Here is a 20,959-nt window from a genome sequence, read left to right as displayed (position 1 = left end):
CAGCAGGGATATCCTCGCCTGCTGACTAGATACCAGCATGAGCATAGGCACACTTGAGCTACAGACACAAAGACATCCCTTGGAAGCAAAGGCAGGCTATGAGCTCCCCACTCCTGAGCCCTGAAGGGCACCGCATGCTTGGCTCTCACTCCCCTTGACCTGCTCTGTTTCCCGGCAGCCTGGGGGAGCCTTTGGGGCTGCTGCAACAGAGGAGCAGCTGTCAGCTGGAGCCAGAGCAGGGAGTGGAGGGCCTTCGGTACCCTCTTCCTCCTCCCACCCCGGAGTATCTTGCCATATTCCTTCCTCTCCTCAGGCTAGGGGTACTTCTGCCCACTCTGAGCCTATCAGCATAGGACTCCTCGAGGTGAAACAAACACAAATGCACAGCTCAAATCCAGGTGAAACAAGAAAATCATTTGCTTTATTCTGGTCCTGGAAGCTCCAATGTGAATCTGAAAAAAGATGTCAGAGGGGCAGTAGCCCCGGGGTCTGGGTGCGGAATACAGTCCCTGGCTCCTTTGGCCCTGGGAGCTGAAAGTGTGGTAAGAAGGCTTAACTAGATAGAGCCCAGGGCAGTGGAAGTCAGGTCCCCCTAAGGCCCCAGGCCCCAGGCCCCAGCCTGGGCCTGAGAGGTGAAGGAGGAAGAGGGCTGAAGGTCTGCTCAGTTCCTTATCGACTGCACCTCAGGAGGGTGCAAACCTAGGGTTACTCCTCACCCTTCTCAGGGGTACTAGGTTCCCGGGGCCACTTGGCAGCCCCTAAGGGTTCAGCCTCAGGGCTCAGCCTTGACTCTCCCACGGGTCCTTCGCCTTCCAGGTCCAGCTCCTCAAAGGATGAGCCACTGGCGCCCGACTCGCTATAGCTGTGCTCACTGCGGGTGTCACCATCATCCCAGCCACGGCTGCTCACCCCAGGGGACAGTGTGGCAGCTGAAGTCTCCCGGCTGCCAGGACCAACCTCCAGGCTTACAGAACTCGTGTCACTCATCGTATCAGCTCCTGGACCAGGAAGAGGGAGTACACATTAGCTAGGACCCCCATCCCCTCCCTTCTTCCAGGGAAAGCACAGAGGCCCTATCACTTGTTCAGCAACCCAGCATACATAGTGTGCTCATGAACAATAAAGCAGGCCCTGGCTCAGGAGATTCATTGCAGCTGGCCGCTGGCCTCTGGCCTCTGGCCTCTGCCCGGAGGAGGGCTGCACTGACAGGGCAAAGGAAGAGAGGGTGGGGGAGGACAGTCTGCTGTGCACTCCTCTCCTTCCCCTGAGGAAGCCTCATAGCTCCCTGTGCTCCCACAAAGCCTGCTGCCCACCCCACCCCCCCCGCCCCCAACAGTCCATTAAGGACCACTCAGCCCCGAGGTGCGGAGCTGAGGGTAGAACAAAGAGACTCAAGTAATGTCCCCTCCTCCACTCCCCATTTCAGGCTTGGAGAGAGGTTTGTTCAAGGCCAGCTACAGACATTGGCCATAAGGCATGAGGATGGGAGAATGGACCAGGAGGCCTACTCTCTTGTCCCCTCCCCCATGCAGAGTTCCCCAAAGAGAATCCCTATCCAGGAAGGCAGCTGGTCTCAGCCTCTGGCCCACAGAGCAGTGATTTGAGGAAGCAGCTAGGGCAGGAGTGGAATGGAGAAGTCCTAGGAAACCAGGTGCAAGGAAGAGGGTACTGGGATAACGCATTTTAAGGCCTTTCTTCCCATATGCATGGGTCACTCCAGAGGAGTCCTAAACTATCCCCAATGACTGGTGTTTTCTGAGCCACAAGGCAGTAGAAGGGGACCATGAGAGCACTCAGCAGGCAGCTGGAGAACCCTGAGACAGGGCTGAGGGTCCAATCCCTCCCAACCTGTTCCTCCTACCCCTAACATGTCCTCCCTGTCCCGGAGCAACCCTTCAATTCATCTCTCCAGATCAGAGGCAGTGACAACAGTTGGTGGGGGGCAAGGAGGGACAAAGAGCTCAGGCCTGCTGTGTTAAGAATCCAGATTGAGAGGAAGCTGATATGCCTCCCTTCCTATGTGAGAGGGAGAGGGGCAGCTGTCAAACATCACAGAGGTGAAGGGTGGGCCAGCTTCCGCAGATCCTGTCTCCATGGTGATGGAGCTCCAAGCCAGGAGCAGCTGGGGAATGCTTGGCATTTAGACTCGGCCTGGAACTTACATTGTGCATCAAATGGGGACTAACGTAAGGATAGGGGGTATGGGATCTGCTCTCCAGTCCCCTTGACCCTGAGAAGATGCCCTTTGGGCCAGCTGTCAGAGGTGGGCCCCAGAAGTTCCAGGCTACTGGTCCAGGGCCCTCTTCTTACTGAGGTCCCAGTCATGGTTCCCAGAGTGGAGAAATCCAAGAGTGAGCCTGGGTTACATCCTGAGTTATAGGTGGTTCCTTCTGACTCTGGGGCAGGACTCTAGCCCCTTATTCACTCCCTAAATGATAATCAGTGCCCCAGGGGCTGCAGGCCTGAAAGGAGCAAATGAAATGGGGCTCCCAGGCCCCCTTAAACTGTTGTGTTCCACCAGCCCACCTACCCAATGGCTCTCTTGGGATCTGGATATGGGAACTGCCTACTTAGCTGCCAGCTGCCTCCTCTTTCCTCTCCCAGCTCCTAGGCTAGGGGTTATCAGAGGAAGAAGCCCAAGGAGGCCCCTTCAGGCTGGGGTCCAGTATTCTGGGATAAAGACAGCCCCTGCGGACACATGGACACTTCTGGCAAATGAATCCAAGGCAGGGAAGTGGCACCCCTCTTGCCCCACCAAGGTCTGCACCAGAGGAAGTTCCAGAGTCTTGGGCCTGTGTCCCAGGGCAGAGGAGGCCTGGCAAGGAAAGATAGCACCTAAGTCTCTAGGGCTGCTGGGGCAGGGAATGAAGCTGCCACCTTCACCCCAGTCCCTCCCTCCTCCACTGCCCACAGCCAGTGCAGGGAGATCAAATATTCATTGCCTCTCTGGAGCTAAATAATACATCAATGTAATAACAGGCATAAGGCAGCTAATCACCCCCTTTCACCTCCTAGCCCAAGCGGAGGCCCCAGTGGGGAGGCAGGCAGGGGAAGGCCAAGCCTTGGGCAGCCAGGCACCCAGCACACACTGCTGCGCAAATGACATGCACCTGGCAGGCACATGCTCAGAGTTTGCCCTGGGTGTCAGAGCAGACCCTGTCAGAGGTGGGCAGACCCCTGAGCACCCCCACCAGGGAGTGGGCGGGCAGGCTAGTGGGGAGGACAGGCCAAGGCACTGGGGGCGTGGGAGCCACGGCTGTAGCCAGCTGTAGCGGGTGCCAAGCAGTCCTTCAACACCCCTGGCAGGCAGTGTTTGGGAGAGAAGCTGGGTGGGTGGGCCAAGGACAGGGGGTGCAAGCAGTAGCGGGAGGTTGAAGGAAGGTCAAGGCACTCCCCCTTCCTTCCCTGGGGACTGTCTGGCCTTGCTGACCTTGTGCCATGTCTTATGCCCACAGTAGGGGCACTGAAGAATGTCTGCCGGGCTCCACCAGGCGGGTGGAGCAGTGCCCCATGGAGGTAATTAAGTGGCAGATGAAGTTAACTGTGTTGGACACGGCCTCTAGGGAGTGAGGGAGTGAGACTGCCTCTCAATCCCCCCACCCCCTGCTACAACATACGCCTCTCTAGGGTGACCTTGGCTATGGAAGACTGGCTGGGCAGAGGAAATCTAAAGAAAGAGGGACAGTTGCTCTTCTCCCAGCCCTGTACCATTCCCATAGGTCACAGGCCTCCGGAATCACACAAGGCTCCACCAGCATGGACAATGGCTGGACCCCTTAGGATATTACCAATAAGCCCCCTTGCTCCTGGGGACAGGCCAGGGTCATAGAGGTGATAGAGGGGAGGAGGGTTGAGAGCAGGCAAACCACCAGCTGGTCTGGACCTGGAATATGAAGGCTGGCTCTGGTGAAAAGGGCAGTGCACTGATTTCCCAGCTGCCCTCTGCATGCTCTCTGGTTGCTCTTCAGCAGGGAGAAAGCATCCTTCTCTTAGTTGGGCCCCATACTGAGAGACAGGAGAACACTCTGTTCCCCTCTGTACCTTCTAGATCTAGTGCCAATCTTACTTCCTGATGAGCTCCACCCAAATGATGCTTTTCCCTGAACAGCCTCATCCCCCTCCCGTGAGCATCCAGCTGTCTGTGATCTCAGTTTCCAAGGGCACTCCCTATTGCATCTGAAGGGAATCTGGGCAGGGTCTTTGTATCTGTGTTGCCAGGGGTAACGTGTGAATCCACATCTACATGGATCCATGTATCTGGAAAGAGACAATTCTGCATATGGGTCCTGGGGTAGGCAGGTCTCCTTCCTCCACCTCTGCCAAGCTTAGCCTGGACACCCACAGTGCCAACCCAGTCATGGAGGAGCCTCCTCACCATGTCCTACATGTCCAGGGAGAGGCACCACACACGGCCTCATCATCCATACCTGTGCCATCCATCTGGGAGTCACTGGCCTCTGTGGGTCCTCGGCTTTTCCGCTCTGTCTCCTTCACCTCAGGCACATAGAAGTCTCCCTGCCGTGCCAGTGGGCACATGAAATAGATCTGGTCTTGCTGGTAGATCTCTAGCCGAGGGTGGGCACACAGCTTCCGCCCCTTGTTGGAAAGTGGCAAAAGGTGGAATGAGCCCTACAGGGCTTCTGACCCACTTGTCCCTTAGAGGCCTTAGGAACTGTCTATTGCGCACTCCCTTCCAGGGGGCTGGTTCTGTCTCCTGCCTCAATCTCCCCCAAAAGCAAAACCCCTGCTGAGGGAGGCACGCACAGAGCACCCTAAGGGCAGGGCTCCATACTCCAGGAGGCAGTGGTCTAAGGACACAGGAGTCCTTGGGACAATACCCTGGGGCAGGTGCTAAAAGAATCCAGGGGCCTAGCACCACTGGTCCTATCTGTATGTCTGCAACCAAAATACTGTTCCAGAAAGCACTGGTCTCAAGGAGCCATGAAGTTTAAGACTACCCTAGGGACAGGGACACCATGAACTGTGGCCCCAAGCACCCAAGCCAAGTCAGGTTCTGACCTGCTAGATATCCCATCCCAGGATCCCCAGGCCCTGACCTCCCCTCCACCCTGGACAAGGATGACTGACCCAGAGATATCAGGAAGGAAAGGCCAGTGCCGCTGACCCTTAGGTTTCCAGCTCCTGCTGTTGCAAACGTGTTACCTACAAACCCTGGACAGGGGCTTCAGGCCAACTAAAGCCCTCTTGCACTCCCATTCCCCTACCAGATCAGGTCTATGCCAACCTTCAAGGCTACCAGATATGGTTGGTTCCCACCCCTTCTAGCACTTGCCCGAGTTTCAACCAAGGGGAAAGAGGCAGACCCTAGGCTGGAGGGGCAGGCAGGACAAGTAGAACTAGCACTGAACATCACCCCAGCTCTCCAGGGGCCAAGGTACCAGTTTATAGGGCCCCAAGTTCTGAGACAGGCACTCTACTCCCCTCTGCCTGGACACAAAACCCAAAGCTCTCCCCACCCCAAGTGTGTGGAAAGAGGCAGACACATGTCAGAGCTGCACTGAGGCAGTCAGAAATACTCAGAACATCGGGGCGCCTGGGTGGCTTAGTCGGTTAAGCGTCCGACTTTCGCTTAGGTCATGATCTCACGGTTCGTGGGTTCGAGCCCCGCGTCGGGTTCTGTGCTGACTGCCGGCTCAGAGCGTGGAGCCTATTTCAGAGTCTGTATCTCCCTCTCTCTCTGACCCTCCCCTGCTCACGCTGTCTCTCTCTCTCTCCTAGAAATAAATAAAACATTTAAAAAAAAAAAAAAAAAGAAATACTCAGAACAGGGGTCAAGCACATATTGTTCCCAAGCCTGGCCCCCTTTCCTGCCATGGAGTGCAATTACCCACAAAGATGACTGTGAGGCCCCTGCCCTATCACTGCTCACCCACCAACCTTCACAACACGACTATTTATAGCACCTGCCCGGCTCTCACCATGAGCTCTGAAATGAGCCTTCCACTTAGCGGTAATGAAAGACTTATTGCCTGATAGGTAGAAGCCACTCTAGGACTCCACTTGTCCACCTGCCTGGCCAACATTAGGGTTGAGGAACTCCTTCCAATTAAAGCAGCGAAGAGGGGTAAAAATGACCACCCCCTCATCCCGGGAAAGAGAAGAGGAAAAGTGAACCTGGAAGGAGTATCAGCCAGGGTGTCCAGCAGCCAGCAGGGGACAGGGTATGTCTAGGAGCCCACAGGGGAGGTAGTTGGCCTGGCCAAGGTCTACCTGCAGCTTGGCTAGCCTGACTCCATGAGTAACACGGGCAAGGCCCTGCACCCTAAGTCTCCATGTGCTCAAACACCTCAGGGTCGGTGAAGGAAAGTCATTATTTTTAATAGTTTCAGTCCAGTATTATTTTTGCCAATCTGGGTGCTCTTCATGCCACCTCATGAGTCCACATGCCCAGCTCCTCCCATCTCCGCACACACTGATGGCTGCCTCTGCTTCTCCAGCTGCCCACACACTCACTCAGCCCGAGTCCTCAGGAGGATGAATAAGAACACGACGTCAGGAAGCAGGAGCGTCTAGGCTCTGGGGGTTACTCTAATGCCAGCACTAGGGAGCAACCATCTGCCAAACCTGAGGTCCCCTCAGTGAACTATGCCATGTCACCAAGCCCAGGGTCATCAGGGCTCCCTGAAGAAGGTCCAAGTCCTTCCCTGGCAGCTAGAGGGAAGAAAAGGGCCCCCAAAATCAATTAGAGCATAAGCCTTCACCAACATGCCCATGCTCTGGGCATTCAAAAGGTGTAGAGGAAATCTGCTGCATGGTCATCAGCTAGCTGGTAGCCCGTATCTCAAGGGATGCAGAATTTTGGCTTTGGGGGATGCTCCCAGGAACAAGAGCCTGTGCCCACCAAGAAATTCCAGGGACAGTGGAATCCTACGCCAACCCTTGTCAACACTCAAGCCACCTGCCTGGCTTCCCTTCTGGAAGTAACAGGGATGATAAGGAGTAGTCCCTTTTTCAGTCTCCCCTCTAGGCTGGGCATCAGGGTGGGCAGTACCAGGCAGTACCCTTACCACCTACTTTGCCAGCCCCCTCATTGGCAGGCGGGAGGCAGCTCTGCGGCTGCTCTGCGCATCTGCCTCCTCCGGAGAGCCCAGCTCTGAAGTTGCCTGGCTGTGGACAGCCCCGTTGCCATGGAAACTGCATCCTCCATCCTTGCCATCGCCTTCATCTCAAAGCCATCAGGGAGAACAGAGGAACAGGGGAGACAGAGGGGAGAGAGAGAACTGGCCTGGCTACACAGCCCTTCCTTCCCTGCCCAGCTCTCCCTCCTTATAGCATCCCACACAAGGAGTGCCAGCTGCCCAAGCCTGCCCCCAGGCCCCTGGAGAGGCAGCCTCCCACCCAAGCCCAGCCTGATCCTCCCCCCACCACCTGGGGGCCCCTGGCCCTCCCTGGTGGAAGGAGGCAGGGAGCTAATTAAAAATCTCATTGACGGCTCAGCCTCAAATTATTTTAACACATGCCAGGTCCTGTCAAAATTCAGACTCGGGGCAAAGGAGAGGAGCAGGAAGAAGGCAGAGGTGCAAACTTCCAACTCTGGCCCATAAGCAAGAGAAGGGTTTATAGTTGTCCCTGCACCTCTGTTCAAGACCCCTCCATGTTCTGCCCCGAGAGCAATAATGAGCCCAAGTGGGGCTGGGGGATGAGGGACAGGACTAGCCATAAGCCCTGTCCCTAAATGATCAGGCAGAGGACAAGCCCTTTCTCTCCCAGCCAGGTAGAGCCTCTGAGGGAAGACAGGGTAAACCATGGGTCAGCTCTCAGGTCCTTGCTACACAGCAGGAGCTGTGGCCTGGGCTGCATGTCGATGAGCTGATAAATATTGGAAAATCATTGGAGAAAGGCAAGACCAGCTGCCTCTCCCTCAGCTAGCCCCAGGGAGCCCTCAGAGAACAGACTGCCAAGGGCCAAGGACACCAAGTCAATGCCACACTGACTGGTACTGCTGGGGAAAGGGGCCTGGATGGGCCTGGTATCCTTCCAGCCTTGGGCACACCCCCTCCCACAGCCCAGATAGCCAGAGGCTCCAGGAAGTATGATCAGGACAGGGGAACCTACTCTGGCCACTTAAGCCACTGGCCATCTGATGCCACAACTCGAGCAACTCAATCCCACACAGAATCAAGGGGACCACAAGGTCTCTCTCCTTGGAGGGAGAGATGCAGTCATCCACAATCTTTCCCACCTAATAGGAAAAAGTCATTATGCTAAAGTGCCGCCAGGAACTGCTAGAAACTGGATTCAGGACTTCTAGTCCCTCAGACACATCTCCAAGGCTTACCTCTCACCTGGGCTTTCCACAGCAGAAACAAGAGGGGGGCCTGGAACATCACACACAATGCAGGGATTTCCAAGAGACTTCAGTCAACAGCACTTCCTCCAATACTACTGCTGCACTGACATGGGCTCAGCACCCCCCATGGGTGCTGATAGACAAGGAAAGGTACAGTGTACACAGGCTGCCATGGTGCTACTGCCTCAGCTACTTTGGGAACACACAATATATTCCCTTCTCATCTTAGGTTGAGCTCATTACTAGGGGCAGGAGAAAGACAAGGATTTTGGCCCATGCAGCTCAGAACTCCTGCAGAGGCTTAGATGGGCATGGTGGGCCAAGGTTTCCCCATGCTACCCACAGTGCTTCCCCTGGTAGTTCATACTGCATCAGGAGAGGGGAGGAGGACGGTGAGAGAGGACCTGAACTACTCTCATTTGGGCACCAATCAAGCCATGCCCTTGGCTTTGGCTAGATGTGGGAAGGGGGTGTGGGGCAGAAAAGGTCAGGTCCAGGTGGAGACTGAGGTTGGATCCCACTCCTAACCTGCCTGGATTCTGGGTCTTCTCAGAGTGGCTTCAAATCCCCAAAAGGATGAGGCAATGGGTACAGGCCAAGGATTGGGTCACACATCTCCCACTTGCACTTGAGCCCCAGAAAAAGAGGAGTTCTGCTCCGTTGTCTCTACCCAATCACATCCCTTTGCCTCACCGGGGTGAGGGGCTCTGGGCCTCCCTGTTCAGCCTGAGCTGCCCAGTCCTACCCATCCCTCCATTCCAGGCTGGACAGCTGGGCAGCTACAATGCCAGCGAACAGCTGTTGCATCCCACCCGAGGTGGTGGCATCTCCTCACTGGGTGAAGTGAGGCATGCTCATTTTTAATTACACAGACACCAACGTGCACCCGCCTGCACACAGCACTGCCTGCAAATGGGGGCTCAGACCCTGGAGGCCCCTTAGGCAACTGGTCTGCATCGCACGTGCAAAGTGATGGGGGAGGCACAGCAGGCACTGCTACAGCTAGAATGTGGCACATTGTTATTATTCTGCCCAGGAACTTCCGTCAACTTCCCTCTCCCTGGCTGTCTCTCATCCCCACTGGGGCTCCCAACAGCCTCTGGCCCAGAACCTAAACCTGTCTGTGGGGTGGGAGGTGACAGCAGGAGATAGCTTGGGGGTCCCTGCAGTGCCAGCAGGGAGAGCCTGCAGAAGGGTGGGTGAGCATCCTCCTCGCCTTGTAGCAGGAGGGCCTGAAGCTATGAAAATGATGGGCAAAGGAAAACAAGGAGTGAGATGAAGCTTCCAGGGAGGGGAGTGAGGGGGCAGAAGTGGCAGAGAGAGCTCCAGGCAATGACCCCAGAGCCTAGCTATTGATGAATAGGTGGCTTCTCTGTGGGTCTCAATATCCCCAACTGTAAAATAAAGAGACTGGAACAGATGATCCTAAAAGAAGTGAGAAACTGGAAAAGGTGAATAAAAACACCATCACTGAAAGACAGGACAATTATATACTTGAAAAACCTGAAAGGAATCAATTGGAGAAACTACCACAAATGTTAAGATGACAAAATTAACAAAAAAGCCAAGCCCAGTTTTCTGTGCACCAGTCAGCTAGTTAGAAAACCTAACAGAAGCAACAGTTGAAGGCCTTGTGGGGTTGGGTCTGTCTGGAAGTCCCCCGCAAGGGAGGGAATGGCAGAGGAGCCAGGCTTGGGCGGGAGGCAGGGAAAGACTGCAAAAAGGGGAAGGTGTGAGTGAGAGTGGGGTGGGGAAGGAGGGTGCTGTGCCTGGCACCCCAGCCTGCTGTGCCTGCTGGCGCCACTGCCTCAAGACTTTTCATTTTCACCTCAGAGCCGACAGCTTGCCATGCAATTTACACCTCTGCTCATATTCCTGCATACCCAGGCTTCCTGGGCAGCTCGAGAGGGGGCCTTGGCAGCCATCAGACCAGGGCAGGCTGGGGCACTGAGGAGCAGGGGAGGGTGATTCCCTCTAAGCAGGCACAGGGGATCCAGGCCCTTAAGCACCTTAGTTCCTATCTGGACCAGGAAGCTTCTGACCCTGCAGCCAACCCCAGCCTTTCCTTTCCCCAGGGCCCGGAAGGGCCAATTTCCAACCCCAGCTCAGTCCCAATCTGGCCTTCTTAGGCCCTTGTGGAGCAGGACCAGGGGGCAGGGAGCCTGAGGGTGAGGACCCTATGGGAAACTTGGGGGCTCGGCCCTAGGATCCCCCCACTCTCCCTTCCAAATACAGGAGGGGAGCCATGGCCTCCTAGATGCTGCTGCTACCACGGCAGGCTCCACAGCCCACCCGTTTCCAAGATCCAGCCATTCTCTGCAGCATCTGTGCAGTCAAGGACCTTGAGCCCTGTAAGGTTCACAAACTGACGAATATGTTACTGATTGATTATCCAGCAGCAGGAAGGCTGCTCGGTGCAGATGGGACCATGAAGCCAAGCACCTGGGAGCCAGAGGCATCAGGAAGTGCCAGAGGGGAAGGACAGGTGGGCAAGTAAGGATGAAGAGAGGGGGAAGGAGAGGAGGTAGGTGAGGAGAAGGCGGTCCTATATTTATCTCCAACTGGTACCTCTGACTTCTGCCCTCCCCTCACCCAACCACCTCCCCCCCGCCCCCCGCAAGGAAAGCCCTTTCTCTGGAGCCTTAGGTTTTCTTTTTGTATAACCAGACAGCTAACCTTCCTTATTTGAGGGGTCTGCTAAAGGGAAGAGTTTTTATGCTCTAGATGACCCTCCTCCTCAAAATCTCTTCCCCTTCCCTCATTCCTGGAATCCCAAGTTTGTGGAGAAGAGCAACAGAATTCTTCCTTGGTAAATCCCATCTGCCTGGGGAAGACTATTCCCTCTGCACTGGTGACGGCCCAACCCCACAGCACCATCCAGACAAGCCTCAACCCCCAGGGTCCTGCGGGACTGCCAAGCTACCACATCTAAGCTGGTATTTCGAGAGTAGTGGCTCCCACGCCCGCCCCAGCAAAGGCTGGCTTTGTGCTTTCAGCCCTGGGGTAGGGGAGTGGGGAGAGGTGAAGCCAGAGAGACTGAGGAACAGGTTCCAGGGCCTACGCCAGCAGAGGGGAGAGACCTGGCCTTCTGAGGGTAACAGCATCCAGGTGCAGTTCACTAAGGGGAGTCAAGGAAGCCAAGCCCTGAGAAGGTAGGGGGCTTCTCTTGGTTTGAGGGCATCTGGGAGTAGAGTGTCATTCAGAGCTCAGCTATGTGGCCTCCAGCTCTCCCTCCCCATCTCTCTGTGCTCAAGTTCTGTTACAAAGCCCAGCTTGGATGTAGTCACATTTGCTCAGACACTATCCATGGTGCATTTAGGACCCAGCTTCAGCTCTCGGGCCCGGAACTCTTGCTCCTCCCCTCCACTCTAGCCACAATGTACATATAAGACATGCCCAAATCTGACTATGCCTGACCTGCTTTTTCACCTTGGAGAATGCTACCTTTCTTTCAAGCCCAAATGCCACCACCTTTCAAAGGTTGCTTTGCCTTTCCTGGTGAATTCATCCCTCCCCTCCCCACTCCACTCTCCCTGGGCATGCCTGAACCCTGTGGCTGGGGGAAATAGGCAAGGAAAGAATTCTCGGGGCCTGTCACTCGGCCCCAAGTCCTGGAGCTGCTGAGAGTGCAGGTGATAGCACCAGCAAGTGAGCCTCAGTAAGGGAAGCCTGGGAATGAAGCTGTCTCCACCTCACTGGGGGTGAGGATATGAGGCCCAGTAAGGCACCTGTAGCAGCTGCTTCCTGTGCCCAGAGCAACTGCCAAGGTCACCTTTAATGGGTGCCTGCTGGGCAAATGGGCAGCCAGACTCTTCGTGCCCTTTGCTTCTGGCTCCCCAAGCTGACTCCCAGACCAGTAGCTTCAGCCCTGACTCTGTCCACCTACTACAGACAGAGGGTCAACTAGATGTTGGCCCACAGTGCTGCCAACCATGCTCACTGTGGGGACCATCCCACGTGTATCCCAAGTTCATGACAAGTCCTGAACCTCTTGGGCCCAACCTCGTTCATAGATGAGGCAAAGTGGCAACAGGCACATAGCCATCAGAATGATCCTCAGCCCAGGGCACCCAGTCTGGACTCAGCCACTGCTTCATCCATTGAACTTGGGTAACCTCCCTTCTCCAGGCCTCAGTCTCCCCATTTATAAAATGTTGGGAATGTAGGCTTTGATTGCGACCCTATGATTGCCTCCCAGTTGGTTCCCCCATCCCCTGAATAATGCTGCATAAAAGGGGGTTCAGTAAATAACTGCTGAGTAAGCAACTGAGCTGAGGTGACAAGAGGGCCTCCCTTATTAAAAATAAAGTTCAGGAGCCACCTGGGTAGCTCAATTGGTTAAGCATCTGACTCTCAATTTTGGCTCAGGTTGTGATCTCACAATTTGTGGGTTTGAGCCTTGCATTGGGTTCCACACTGGCAGTGTAGAGCCTGCTTGGGATTCTCTCTCTCTCCCTCTCTCTACTCCTCCCCAGCTCTCTTTCAAAGTAAATAAACAAACTTTGAGGGAAAAAAAAAAAAAACTAGGAACCCTCCCACATTTGCTCAGCAAAGGTGATTGGCACAAATAGAGAGATTATCCTAAATTTCACATCCCACTAGGGTGTCCTCACCTAGATTCCCAGTGCCTGGGCCATGTTACTCCCCACTGGTGTTCTGGCCCCAGAGTAGACTCAAATCCTGCCTGCCCCCAGCACTGACTCCCTCAAAGTTACCCAGGTAGGAGAAGGGGAAACACATACAGAAAATTCTGAGCCATCGGACAGGACCCCAGGCTGACCATGCTACTGAGAGGAAGCAACAGACTCCCACAGCTCAACAGGCCAACTCACTCCCACAGGCAACTTGCTGAGGCCCCTGTTCCTCAGTCTCCAGCTGGCTGCCCTGTGACACCATCCAATCATCAGCCACTCAAGAGTTCAGTCACCACCACCCCAGGGACAGCCGGACAGCCGCAGGGCTCCCCTAAGCTCCAACTCCCAGTCAGTCAGGCTCCCCAGAAACAACTGCTTCTGTTGGGGGTGCTGTCCTTGGCTTGCACTTGGGATGAGCCCTGGTGCCTCCCAGCTCCACTCACACTGCAGCTGCCAGTGTCCTCGGGATCTGCAACAGACACACAGTTGGCCACGGGTGGAGGGGGCATTTGCCCAGCTGTGCCCCTCTCTGAGGATAGCAGTTTTCAAACCACTTAAGTCTCAGATACCCTCCTCCAAACAAATCTCATGAGATCATCTGGTTCATTAAAACCCAGAGGAAGAGCTACTCCATTTGAAGCAAGTAAGGGTCCAAGTGTAGACCCCCACCCCTGGCTGCCAAGCCACAGGGGCACTTTAGCATAGCCTTAGGCTCCTGTCCTGAACAGAACTATGGTCTAGGGTTCCTGTTACTTTACACCCCTAGGAAGACAATCCCATTAACCCAGCTTTCCCAGAACTTTACGACCAAGACTCCCCGCAACCAGCCAGCTCACTACATCCACCCCACCCCCACCTGCCCCAGCTTCTCCACAGTTCTATGGAGAAAGAGCCAATGCTTGACCCCCAAGGCCTGTCTGTACTACTCAGCCAACCAACTTCCATATTGATGATGTCCTGTGTCTCTTTAAACTCAGGAGAAGATGTCCAAACATCACAAGGACCCTCCCTGAAAACTCCTGGAAAGCAGAGACCTTGGGGAAGGGGGTTTATGAAAGTTAGGGATGCTGTTGAGAGGCAGTCAGGCACAACGGGGCTGGGCTGGGCAGTTTAACACTCTCAGTGACCTCCCCACCAACTGCTACAGATTGCTGTGAGCACTGAGCTCAGGGGCCTCTCACACACAATCTCACACACAGGACCCCCAGGCCTCTCACTCGGTCCTGGTCTACTCCATGTGCCCCAAGCCTTCCCTGAACACTAATTAAGACTGGTTCTACCTGTGGTGAATTTGGGAGCCTTCACCTATTGCTCTGGGCTGACCCTGGGCACCATCTCCTCTGTGGCCCTACAATTTCGGGGAAGCTCAGTTCCCTCCTGCAGATGCCAGAAGACCCACTTCCTGGGACAGGTTTCCTCTTGTCCTGAGGCCACCTCCTGGACTCTGGTGGAGCAGCCTGACAAAGCTGGGGCATCTTCCACATAAAATAATAGTCACGTGGTACCCAAGCATCCCTTACACAGACGCTGTCCCAGATTGCTCTGCCTAGGGCCCCCCTGGTGGTTTATGTGAAGAAAGGCAGAGTTCTACCCCTTACAGCTCAGCTTGCCAGGCTGCCAAGCTGGGGAGGGCTGACCGAAGAGTCATGGGCTGCCACACAGACCACAAAGCTGCTGGGATCTATCTATCCTCCCAGAATCCCCATAGAAACCTGATAAATACTTCATCTTTGGGCTCCTTACAGTGACCCCCAGGACCTTTCTGTCCCATGAGGTCAATCCTGCCCCAGCCTCAGGCACATCTGCAACTGCCAGGACAACACCTGCTCTCTACCTCCCTCACCCAAACCCCTGAGACCATTCACCCCTGCCCCTTGCCCCAGCCTGCCAAGCCCTCCCTTCCATCCTGCTGGTAGCACAACTACTGGCCTCCCTCATCCCTCCTGAAACAGAAAGCCGATGGCTGCTGTCATTCCATTTGAAACACCTCCACAGCAGACCAGCCTCAGATCCATAAAGAAGCCAGAGAGATGGAGAAAAAGAAGGGCACACATACATGTACACACACATACACACAAAGGCAGCTAGCTATCAGAGCTGGGAGAGGCAGAAGAGTCCATAGTCTCATTAGCAGCCTTCTTTCTCTGGTCTCAGGGCAGTGGGGAAGAGGGCAGATGTGGGAGGGAGCTTTATATTATCTTCTGTTTCCTAGGCTGAGAGGCACAGGGCCACCCCCCTGTCCACTGGAGGCTGAGTCCCTTCCTCACTTCATGTGATGTGCTCCCAGGGACACAAGACCATGCTAAACACAGGGGCAGAGGTGACCCCTGCCTCCAGAAACCATCAGAGCATCTTGGGCCATGCCTCCACTGTGGGCAGCCTGACATCTTTCTTCTCCCACAGCACTGTGCCTCATAGACATCCCTGGAGAAGCCCCTTGCTCTCTCCTATACCTCTGGCTTCCTCATCCAAGGCAGGAAAGAGAATGGTAGCCCCCTGCTCCAGCCCTCACCCCAGGAGAATCAAGCCCAGAACACAGCTAACAGGCTCCCACGAGAAGAGGAAGGAGGAAGGGCTTTCATCAAAGAGGTGACGTCAAAACAAGGCAACTTGTGAAGCTGTCAGGGGCCGGGAAATTTGGACAAAGGTATCTAAAAATAAACCCCTGAAGCCAGGAAAAGGCTTTGGTGGCTGAGCTGCTCGCCACCACACCACATGCCACACGTCCTGTTCTGAGGTCTGGAACCCACAAAGTCTCTTCCTGGGGGTGCTCCTCCAATCCTGAGGATGAGGATGGGCATGACAGACCTGGAGACATCACACAGCAGCCTTTCTTCAGGAAGTATCCTGAGTGGACCAATGTCTGCCCTCCTGCCCTTACCACCAGCCAGCTATCCCATTCCTTGCTCACCCTGCCCCTCAGCCTCCAGCCCAACTTACCCCCAGGCAAGTACATCCCGCCCCCCAGCACCCTACCCGCTGCCACTGCTAACTCACAAGGGAAATCCAACTCTGTCCCCCCCCGTGCCCCTGCCCTACCACAGCAATAGCCCTCCTGTTTCTTCTCTTCCCATCCTTGACCACCAAGGCCACTGTTGGTGACCCATTCATTCATTCCCCAGCCCTGACCCCAGACTCTTTACATCTCCCTAGCCAAGACCTGTCTGAGCTCTCATTATTCATCACCAAGGCCTTATCCCTTCACCCAGGCTGCTCTAGAGAACAAAGCCATTGGATTCTTTCAAATCCACCAAATTCAAATTCCTGCTGACTTCCTTCTCCTGGTCCTTGATCCTAGCCACACTGGCTGCACTCTGTGCATGGCCTTTGCTGCCAGGAGCTGTCCCCAGGACATATACTGTCCACAGGCTCAGGTCCCTAAACGTATCTACCACCCCAATCCTCTCTGAAGTCCAAACTGCACATGGCACTGGGGATTCCACACCTCCACCTGGATATCTGCCAGACAGACCCCCCGATACAACCCATAGGGCTGTTTGCCCCCCCTCCCCAAACCAGGTCTCCATATCTCAGTTAAAAGCACCACTACACACCTGTGCTCCTGCCCAGGCTGAAGGGGACTGGAGCCTGCTGTGACTCCTCCTTTCCCAGCCCCTCCACAACATCCAATCCATGCACAAGTCCGTTAGTTCTAGCTCCAAAACAGACTGTAAATCTCCACCTTTTCCAAATCTCTACAGCCACTGCCCAAGTCCAAGTCACCAGCGCTCACACTAGAAATCCTGACAGCTTCCTAGGTACCTCCATTAGCTGCTATGATCCAGGATCTAGTACCCACTTCCCAGGATGAGAGAGCTTATTCTGTACACATGTGGCTAGAGATGACATGTTATTTTCCTGGATGCAACACTGCAGTGACTTCCTACCACCTTTAGATCAAACCTATGCTCCCTCTCTGCTCTGCCTGGAATCTTCTTAACCCCTTCTCCAAGGGCTCTTTCAAGATTCTACCTGGGAGGTAACCTCCTCCAAGAGGCCTCCCTAACCTACTCTATCCTAGCTGGACCCCTGCTTTTTCTCACCATTCTTGTCTAGCACGTATCCCATTTTTGTCTGACATTTATCTTTTTAAAAATGATTTTATTTTTAAGTAATCTCTACACCTATCATGGGGCTCAAACTCACAACCCTGAGATCAAGAATCGCATGTTCCACCAACTGACCCAGATGGATGCCTCTTGTCTGATATTTATTACCTGTCTCTACCACTTGCTGTAATACCTATCTATCCCAGTGTCCAGCATCTCACATTGTGTCCAGTACAGTACATGGCACATAGACATTCAGTAAATTCAAACTGAGTGGATGAATAAACAATTGCTTTCAAGCCCAACTGGGCTATTTCCCTAGTATCCAAGTTTACAAAATGTTCTGGAGAAGGAGGGATGTGCAATAGTGAAAGTTTTAAAAAAATCTCTGTGGACACAGAGACCCCTCATCAGGCCCTCCTGGTGTCTGGCTCTCTTGCTTCCTTCAGGTAGGCCAGTCTGCCAGCATTGCTAATGACTAGGTCAGGAACTGAAGGAGACAGGGTCAACCACTGCCCCAGCCCTGCGCTCAGGCAGCAGGTGCATAAACCCATGCAGGGGCCGGGCCAGGGCAACACAGAACACCTGGGGCCTGCCAGCCACCGAAGCCTCAGGGCTCTTGCTCTGTGGGCCTCCATCAGGAAGGGGTCAGGGTAGACCCCTTCTCAGCCTGGAGTGGGTGCTGAGAACTAAAAATGTCTCTGGTCCAAGCCAGAGCTGAACTGACCAGGTTAAGTTTCTGAACAAGCTCTTAGTAGATGCCCTGGCATCCATGAGGTCTTGGGCATTTGGGACAGATACCAGTAGCCTCTGCCCAAATTCCTAGCTCCACAAGCATCTGCTCCATGAGGGTCCCATGATGCTGCCCTCCCCAAACCAGCTTTTCCTCCCGGCATGAGCAGTCCTCCCTGGCTCTCACCCAAAGGACTGGCTTTCCCCCAACACACACAAACCCCAGGCCTGTCTCTCACCTTGATGTAGGCATCCAGGGCAGGATGGACACGGCGGGTAGCCAGCCAGATGGACAGGGTGGAGGTATACGGGAAGGTGGCCGTTACCACATGGCTGGGTGCCGGGAAGGAGAATACCTTGAAGCCAAATTTCTGGTAGAGCTGGATGAGCTCAGAGGAGGGTGACTCCTCACCTTCACTTAGAATGCTGCCCACCGCACAGCGGCACTTCTCAGGGGGTACCTGGGGAGGAAGAACAGGGGTCTCAGGGTTGGGCGAAGGAAGGAGGCTCTCAGAACTCTTGCCACTTGGGTTCTGTGCCCGCTCAGGCCCGGCAAAACCACCAGCTCCAACAGGCCACAACCCCAGGATGGAGAGGAATATTTTCCTGCTGGAACCTATCTGTGGCCCCAGCCTATCGCATCCTGCTGCAGGACTCATCCATCCCTTCATTTAAGCCTCCAACAAGCATGCCAGACCCAGTGCTGGCCGTGAAGAGGCTGCAGGAACCACTGGTTAGGAAGCAGGACCACACTGGCCTCTGAGCTGCTGATGAAACTGTGAGATCCTCTTCCCCAGTTCCTCAGGCAGGGCCCGCCACCATCACCAGAGCCTCCAGATCTCTTCTCCACCCCATCCCCCCATCCCAGCCACACTTGCGAAGTCCTTTCCTGGCTCAGCTGGAGACTACTGCTTCCCCTTCAAGTCTCCCTGAGCCCCCAGTGCCTGCATATCGCTGTACTCTGCTCCCCTCCCTAGCTGCCCTCCTCTTCTGGCTCCTACAAACCCAAGGCAGATGGGGCTCCATGTGGGGCTCCAACATTTCCTAGGCCTGACCCCAGGCCTCCAAGGCCTAGCATCTACCTCTCTTCCTAGCATCAAGGGGGTCCCAATTTGTCTCATTTCCTGCCACCTGAGTCTATATTGAACCCCAAGGGTATCTGATCTGGAATCTAAGACACTCATTACAGACCTTGTACTGTCAATCCTAGATTTCCCTTGACCCGAAGGTCCCTTTCTCCCATGACCTGGGGCCCAATGACTCCTAAATTCAAAACCCCTCTACCTCAGTTGCTCCTTTTCACAGTCTACCTTCCCAGCACCGTGAAGTCATTTTGACCCGTTCTTGCCTCTGGCCTCCCTTTCCAAGCCCTGTAAACAATCCCCTAAGTTTTTCTCAGCCCTGCTCTGTCTCTCTTTGACCAACCTAGCTCTATCCTTACAGTCTCACTTTGCCAGGGACTCACACACCAACTCCAGGCTCTCACTTCTGTGCGACCTCACAGCTCTCTGCAGCTAAGGGCCCCTTGCTGCCCCCTTGAATGCTATATCATTAAGCCTAGCTCAGGGCTTTACTGGCAGGCAATACGCTCCACTGGTCAGGACCAAAACTTCTGGAGAAAGACAGGACTAGGTGTGAATCTTGAGTTGTGTTACTCTGGATAAGACCCTTGGTTTCTTGGAGTGCTGGTTCCTTTCAGAATTGACATATTAAATGAGATACTTCATATGAGGGCTCAGCTTGGTACAGAACTCAGAAAGGGCTCTGTAAATGTTGCTGGTTATTAGTAGCTACAAGACATGACAAACAAGTGACCCTTGGCCTGGAGAACGCCCATTCAGCAAACTTCTGAACATGTACCTCCTCCTTACCCATCCTTCAGGTTCAAGCACTCTTCTAGGGAATCTTTCAAGGTAGCTCAGCGGCACCCGCACCCCATCCCACCCCAACATTTTGCTGTAAACTCTTGCTTCCATCAACTCTACCTAGAAGCAGTCATTAATATGGCCGCAGGCTGGCCACTCCTCCTACCCAACCAGGCAAGTGCAGTACCATCTTTTGTCTACAGATGGTGCAACAGCTCCATTTACACCAAAGGCTTGAGCCTGGACACACTGGTAAGGCCTGCTGACAGACCAATGGACAATGCCTGCTGTAATGCCAATCACCATGATCCAGACCCCAGCAACTTATGATACACAAAAGAAATATTCAATATAGATTAGATGGAGAAATGGATGGGAGGTCACCTGATCCCCTCTGGCCCATCTGGGACTGGGTCCCAAGATCTTTTCTGGGATGACTTCAGCAGTCTTTATGGAGCTCCCAGCTCAACATCCTCCTCAATCCCCCAAAAGCACCACAACACCCATGACCACCCTGCTTAGAACTTTTCAATGGCTACCAATTCAGCTCTAGGACGAAACTTCCGAGCCCATCATGCAACACTGTCTTCAGTGGTCCACGCAATACTGCCTGGATTTGTCCACACACTCGCCTAGCACTCCTGTTCTGCATCCCCAAGGCCCCAACCAGGGCCAGAACCCAGGTGGGCAGGTGTCCACGAGCATCTAAGTGGCAGAGGGAGGGACAAATCCAGGGTCTGGCCCAGCCCACCTTGCCAGTCTCCTCTCCCACCACAACCCCACACACACCCACAAAGAACTATTTGCAGCTCCCCAGACATGCCACGTCCTCCTATGCTTCCTGCCTTTGCGTAAGCTACTTCCTCTTCCTGGAGTGTCCTTCTTCACCCTACTCCAGAGTCCCTTCTGCTTGGGCAACTCCTGCCCATCCTTCAAAATTCAGCTCAGCCCTCCTCCTCAAAGCCTTCTGATGCTCCTTGTCAAGGAGCTCTTCCTCTCTGATCCCAAATGTTCAACCAAAGGAGCAGGCCTTATCATATGCTGCATGATAACTGACAGCCTCTCCATCTCTCCCCACCACTCTAGGCTTCTAGACAAAAAGGCCCAGGATCCCGTACACACATTAAGTTCTTGGGCTGTGCTCAACAACAGCACATGCATGCATGCACATGCACACACGGGCCCTGCACATGAGCAAAACTTTTCTCCCTCCAACTTGAAAAGAGGAATGCTCATCACAGGAAAGGGAAGCAGCTAATAAGGAGACAGGACTTCTTAGATCCTGGAAATGTGTTAGCTACAGGTTCTTCCTTTCTGTCTGAGCAACTCCTCATTTCCACAAGTGAGGACATTTCCAGTCCCCCCCCC

At 54.4% G+C, this 20,959-nt stretch overlaps 1 protein-coding gene across 3 annotated transcripts in view; it reads right to left on the bottom strand.

Moving 5' to 3' along the window:
• Positions 1 to 399: 399 nt before the first annotated feature.
• TEX264 (testis expressed 264, ER-phagy receptor) overlaps positions 400 to 20,959 on the bottom strand; it is a 31,464-nt gene continuing 10,904 nt past the window's right edge. For all 3 annotated transcript variants that reach the window (XM_077763374.1, XM_077763376.1, XM_077763375.1), the window contains 3 exons: positions 17,966 to 18,187; positions 4,428 to 4,596; positions 400 to 998 (listed from right to left, as the gene is read on the bottom strand). In XM_077763374.1, coding sequence (XP_077619500.1) covers positions 706 to 998; positions 4,428 to 4,596; positions 17,966 to 18,187 — 684 coding nt within the window. In that variant the 3' untranslated portion in view covers positions 400 to 705. The remainder of the gene's footprint in view (positions 999 to 4,427; positions 4,597 to 17,965; positions 18,188 to 20,959) is intronic.

Source organism: Crocuta crocuta, unplaced genomic scaffold, assembly GCF_008692635.1.
Source record: "Crocuta crocuta isolate KB4526 unplaced genomic scaffold, BGI_CrCroc_1.0 scaffold1079, whole genome shotgun sequence".
NCBI classification, from domain to species: Eukaryota; Metazoa; Chordata; class Mammalia; order Carnivora; family Hyaenidae; genus Crocuta; species Crocuta crocuta.
This window is presented reverse-complemented; position numbering and strand designations above follow the sequence as displayed.